Source organism: Otolemur garnettii, unplaced genomic scaffold (assembly GCF_000181295.1).
Source record: "Otolemur garnettii isolate 467f Iridium unplaced genomic scaffold, OtoGar3 scaffold00153, whole genome shotgun sequence".
In the NCBI taxonomy this organism is placed as follows: Eukaryota; Metazoa; Chordata; class Mammalia; order Primates; family Galagidae; genus Otolemur; species Otolemur garnettii.
This window is the reverse complement of record NW_003852548.1, coordinates 2,320,458-2,326,381: the sequence shown is the minus strand read 5'-3', so window position 1 is coordinate 2,326,381 and position 5,924 is coordinate 2,320,458. Positions and strand designations below refer to the sequence as shown.

Below are 5,924 nucleotides of genomic sequence, written 5' to 3'. Positions count from 1 at the left end.
GGCAGGAATTGTGGCAGATGCCTGTATTCCCAGCTACTTAGGGAGGCTAAGGCAGGAGGATCGCTTGAACCCAGGTGTCTGAGGTTGCTGCCAGCTAGGCTGATGCCACAGCACACTAGCCTGGGCAACAGAGTGAGACTCTCTTCTAAAACAAACAAACAAAAAACACCCACTCCCCAGAGGCTCCAGGGCAGTAAACCGTATGCCTATTCTCACTGAGTAAAGCTTATGAAAGGCCTTAGGTTAGATTTTGCTACAAAATTTGAAAATACTTGTAATGCAACTAGGCAGGGACTCTGGCAGGTTGTCTTGATGAACAGGTAAGAATGATGGGAACGCTGGCTACTGATTATCATCCAATATGCCTTTTTTTTTTTTTTGATGACATGGCATCAGCTGAGCTCCAAGCAATCCTCTTTCCTTAGCTTTCCAGAGTGTTAGGAGTACGAGTGTGAGCCACTGTGCCCAGCCCAATATGCTTTTTATATACCTGAAATTTTCTTTTTTTTTTTGAGACAGTCTCACTATGCCCTCAGTAGAGTGCTATGACATCACAGCTCACAGCAACCTCGAACTCTTGGGCTTAAGCGATTCTCTCACCTCAGCCTCCCAAGTAGCTGGGACTACAGGCGCCCACCACAACGCCCATTTATTTTTGTTGTTATTGCAATTGTCATTGTTGTTTAGCTGGCCCACGCTGGGGTTCAAACCCCACAGCCTCGGTGTACGTGGCCAACACCATAACCACTGTGCTACAGACACCGAGCCTATACCTGAAATTTTCAGAGTAACTTAATTTTTAAAAGCTTTCTAAAATTTTCCCCTCCCCTTAATCCCCTAAATTCAGAATATGGAACAGGGTGCGGAGACACCATTAGGGACCTAGCCAGATCATAACTTTTTACATTTAATGCCCTCAACTCAAGGTGGGTTTTATTTCCATTTTACAGGTGTTAAAACTGAGGCAGTGACCACTTTGCCTAATTGCCCTGGCAGTGGAGGACCGTTCACTGTCTATGGTGAATGTATTCTCCTTTGTAAGCTTCTTTACTTTGTAAGCCTCTTTCTCTTCCTCAGTAAACGTTAGTTAGTTCGTGCTTGCCTTAAATAGAAACTGAGACAGAGGAATTAAGCCACGAAGCAGGGTCTGTAAACAGTAATTTCTGTCAGGTTGGGTAGAAGGGACAGGGCTTAGGTAGGAAAGTCAAGTTGAAAACTGAAGTGAATCTGTTATCATAATTTATTCTGGACCTTGAAAAGGACTTGGGGCAATGTACATGGAAAGGATCGTTGGTATAGATAAGATCCAGGACTCTAAAATTTATTTGCAAACCATGTTTAGTCTTTGCAGGCCTCAGGATATATTAGGTAAGCCTTTTTTAGTGTTTGGGAATGCATATACATTAGTGGGATGCTGGAGAGAAACCAAAGCAGAAGACTAAGCATTTTAAATGGCACTCTTGACTCTAGAACTTTGTTGGTCGGGACTGTGGCACCATAGAAAACTGTGGGCACTCTGGGGTCCTTTTCCTCTGAGCAAACTAACAGGAAAAAGATGGGGCCTCCACGGCATTGATCACCACAAAGCATCTTCTAAAAGCCTTAGCTCCCCAAAGGCCCAGCATAAAATGCCTCCTCAAACCAAATACCCACTCAGTGGGGTTAGCCACATTGCCCCATAACCTGGGGCCTGACTCAATTGAAACAGAAATATGGTAAATTCTCTATCCACCTGCAAAAACAAATTCACGACTGAGTGGAAGGGACCCAGGAGGCCTCCAGAAAAGGAATTAATGCCCCATCAATAACAGAATAAGGCAATTTAAGATAACGTCCTGGTGTTTACAACCTGGTAGCACTTGGTTCAATACTAGCCACGAACATACTGGATTTTTTCTGTTCCAAACTGGAACCAACAGAGCATTAACACCCATGGGGTCCCAATACAGCCACTACAAAAGACCTATGACTAAAGGGAGAACCGTGACAAAGATCAGCTAGACTAGTGATTTTCAACCAGTGTGCTATGAAAAATTTTAATTAGTTTTGAAAGAAGTTCAAAGCACAGTTAAGTATATTTTTAAATCTTTTATTGATCAATTTAAGTGTGCTGTGGAAATTTAATTATAGGTTCAAGTGTGCCATGAGATAAAGTATGAGAGCCCAGAGTTTAATCTTCGAATCGGAATCCAGTCTGAGGTCTTAGAACCCTATTTTCAATCCAGGTCTGTCACACACGAAGATGAATTTAGCACCTTCCCCCCAAGTCTCATTTCAGAGGAAGGCATCACTCTGTAATGTGCCCTGAGAGTGGGTGCTTACATTCTTTGAATAATCCTGTGGGAAGAGTGCCCACCTAATGCTCAAAGAAGTTAGGGAGATTCCAATTCAAACACTAATTAGACAATGGGACCAAGAGACCATTTCAGGAAACCTCTATACTTTTTGGTAGTCCTCACTCATCCCCACCAAATTTTTCCCACGTGCCCATCCTCCTGATCTGTTTATATTTTATTTGCTAAGTGGATTAAGGAAAAAGAACAATCGTATCAATGTTCTAGGACCAAAGAAAAATTGAAAAAAAAGTTTTATCAGTTTAATGTTTTGTGAAAGATATCCTAAACACTACAGAAGACAATAGAATATTTTTTTCTTCCAGTACTTAAAAAAAATGAGACTTATAAACATTTTTAAAGAAGCTCTAGTATTAATATATAATCAGTTTGGTAAACTTGAGTTAAAAAACACCCTCAGGCAATCATGATCTTGAAACAGATTTCTTACAGGTACATTTAGAAATTGTTTCCTAACCCTGATAAACATTGTGTACATGTTTGTAAAATGTCCCTAGACATTACTTTTAATTTTTTATTATTTTTTAAAAAGTCTGGCTAAATTTGCCAAAACCAATAATCCTGAGAGCCCAAACAAAAAACTGGTAAGAGGAAAAATACTCAGACTCTACAAATGTCCCAAAATTTGTCTTTAAATGGGAGAAAAAAATTAAAAACACACAGAGCCTTCTAAAATGTCTTTATCTACTATCTACTTTGGGAGAGCAATTCAAAAATAGAAGTTGGTGTACTAAAACAGATGTTTCAGTGCAGTTCCAAAAATCTTATTATACAGCCATCTGGAAGGATGATCCTGGATCAACAAGTGTTATTCCTTGTGTATCTGAGGACATAAAGAAGAGAAAGAATTGTAATGTTAGGAAGGAACAGGGCAACAACATGCTTAACTCCCAGGTTGATATGCCAAGGGCTGGGCAACAAGGACACTTCTCCATCTCACCCAAGAGCATATTGCAGATGGGTTTTCAGATCCCTCCCTCCTCTAAGCAGACTAGCTCTGACATGTTACCACAGGGCAAGGGAGACTTAGAAATGGGGGGCAGTCTGGCCAGAAGAAAAGGTAAGAGGGACACAACAGGTTTTGACAAACAGGGTCTGCTCAGTACCAATATCCAGTCTCACCTACAGTATGTGTGCATGCCTCATCTCAGTTATCATAATTGTCTCTGTAATTTCCTCCTGAGTAGCGGTCATAACCTCCCTGGCTTCTGAGAAAAGGAAAGTTTTACATACAGCTAAATTTACACGCCACTAGTATTAATAACCATATATGTCACATCTTATAGGTATAAAACAGAAAAGTATATTAACATCATATAGTAAACACAATTTTGTGAACACGATTTATATAGTAGTCATATTACACGTTAAAGCAATATATAGGTATTGACCAACACAGTACTATCAACACACATCATCTACCATGTTTTGATTATGACAGTACAGTCACTTTATATAACTCGAAACATTAAGATTCATACTTTAACATATATGCTAGTAGTACCAAGATGTGATGTCATCTGAGGTTTTTTTTTTTTTGAGACAGAGTCTCAAGCTGTCACCCTGGGTAGAGTGCCATGGCATCACAACTCACAGCAACCTCGAACTCTTCAGCTTAAGCGATTCTCTTGCCTCAGCTTCCCAAGTAGCTTGGGACTACAGGCGCCCGCCACAACACTTGGCTATTTTTTTTGATTGTAGTTGTCACTGGTGGACTGGGGCTGGATTTGAACCCACCAGCTCTCGTATATGTGACTGGCACCCTAGCCACTTGAGCTACACGCACCGAGCCGTCATCTGAGTTCTTAAGGCTACTTACCTGCCACCATAGTCTCTGGATCGTCCATATCCATATCCATAGCCTCCAGGTCGATTATCATACCTGTTCCCATAGCCTTGATCCCCACCACCTGCGGCAGAAAAATATTTACAAGGCATCTGTCCATCCACAGGCCACCAATAGGTGACTGTCCCTCTAACCCCACAGATCAAACCTACCACTGCACTTACCTCTAGAGTAGCCGCGACCACGCCCATAGGCCCCAAAGGAACCCCCTCTGGTTCCCCGGGCAGACTTGCCTGCACGGTCAACACGGATCTGGCGACCATCCAGGGACTAGGTGTGGGAGGGAGACACAAGGAGGATGGATTGGCAGTCAGTCAGGGCAGTAGTGAGGGGGCGTGGGCAGGTGGGCAAAAGAGTCCAGAAATCTCTGCTGAGCACCAGGATCTGGGTGCCACGTTCCAGAATAAGCTCCTCTGACCAGAATGGCTTCATCAGGAGCTATAGAATCCCATAAAATAACCTGAATCCACCATGTTCCCCCTGCCACTACTTACATCTTGTCTGAACTCAGGCCAGTTCTCCTCCCCACTCCTCTAAACTGCCCAACTATTAAGGGCTAGATAAACACCTCTCTTGGTTTGAGGCTTCAGAGTCCATCCCAGAAGACTCACGAGGTCCTCTCCGGGCCAGGCCCACAGGTCTGCAGACTCTACTACCTAAGCCCAAGGCAGGTGAACCATCCACAGGTGGCTTCTCGGCCTCATGCAGGACCAGTCGTCGCCTCCCAGGCAGCCCGGCTCTGTCTGCCGCTGCCCTCCACCCCCTAGAACAGAAGGCAGTCACGCTCCTGTGAGTGGGCACTGCGGGGCTTGGTGGCCACAGTGCCCCTAGCAGACACAGAGGGAAAAACAGAAAGAATGGAAGAAGTGCAGATGGAGGCAGGGCCCCTCTGCAGATAAGAGACCTCACCTCTCCATTCATGGCTCTCATGGCATCTGAGGCATGCTCAGGGTTGGTGAAGGTGATGAAGCCAAAACCACGGGATCGCTGAGTCTCCCGGTCCTTCACAACGACCACTGAGGAAGGGAAAGGATATGGAGTAAAATGGATCAATCAGCACCAGAAAGGGTAAGTGGCAAGGAGCAGCCTGAAAAGGGGGTGGAGATAGGTAGGGAGAACAGACCCATCCTACCAATCTTGAAAATTATCAGGTTCTCCCTTGTCTAAGTCTTCACGTTGGGTTTAGGAAAAAGAGAATTTTCAAGGCCTGAATTACTGTTTTTTCTCTTCAAGTTCCTTGAAATCAAAGGGTCTTAGGCTTCCTTTTATCCTCCCCTCCCACCCAGCTTTAATAGGTCTGGGCCACGTCTCACCCTCAGAAATAGGCCCGAAGGTGCTGAAGTGGTCTTCCAGCGCCTGCTCATCGGTGTTAAAGTTGAGCCCTCCCACAAAGAGCTTCCCTTCTTCAGAGGACATGGCAGTGAACTTGAGTCCTGTGGGAAGAGTACGGAGAAAAGGCTCAGGGCCTGTAGCTCAGAGGCTAGGATGCCAGCCACATACACCGGGGCTGGCGGGTTTGAACCTGGCCTGGACCTGCCAAAACAAAAATAACTACAACAACAAATAGCCGGACACTGTGGCAGGCACCTGTAGTCCCAGCTACTTGGGAGACTGAGGCAAGAGAATCGCTTAAGCCCAAGAATTTGAGGTTGCTGTGAGCTGTGACACCACGACACTCTACTTAGAGTGACATAGTGAGACCCTGTCTCAAAAAAAAAAAAAAA

At 44.3% G+C, this 5,924-nt stretch overlaps 1 protein-coding gene across 2 annotated transcripts in view; it reads right to left on the bottom strand.

Annotated features, from left to right (window-relative positions):
• Window positions 1-2,883: 2,883 nt before the first annotated feature.
• Window positions 2,884-5,924, bottom strand: part of RBM3 (RNA binding motif protein 3) — a 3,884-nt gene continuing 843 nt past the window's right edge. The window contains exons 2-7 of one of the 2 annotated variants that reach the window (XM_003799642.3): window positions 5,514-5,633; window positions 5,110-5,216; window positions 4,365-4,470; window positions 4,174-4,264; window positions 3,477-3,562; window positions 2,884-3,177 (exon numbers count right to left, since the gene is read on the bottom strand). In XM_003799642.3, the coding sequence (XP_003799690.1) occupies window positions 3,502-3,562; window positions 4,174-4,264; window positions 4,365-4,470; window positions 5,110-5,216; window positions 5,514-5,616 (468 nt within the window). In that variant the 5' untranslated portion in view covers window positions 5,617-5,633 and the 3' untranslated portion in view covers window positions 2,884-3,177; window positions 3,477-3,501. The remainder of the gene's footprint in view (window positions 3,178-3,476; window positions 3,563-4,173; window positions 4,265-4,364; window positions 4,471-5,109; window positions 5,217-5,513; window positions 5,634-5,924) is intronic. The other variant, XM_012811322.2, reaches the window with a different exon arrangement.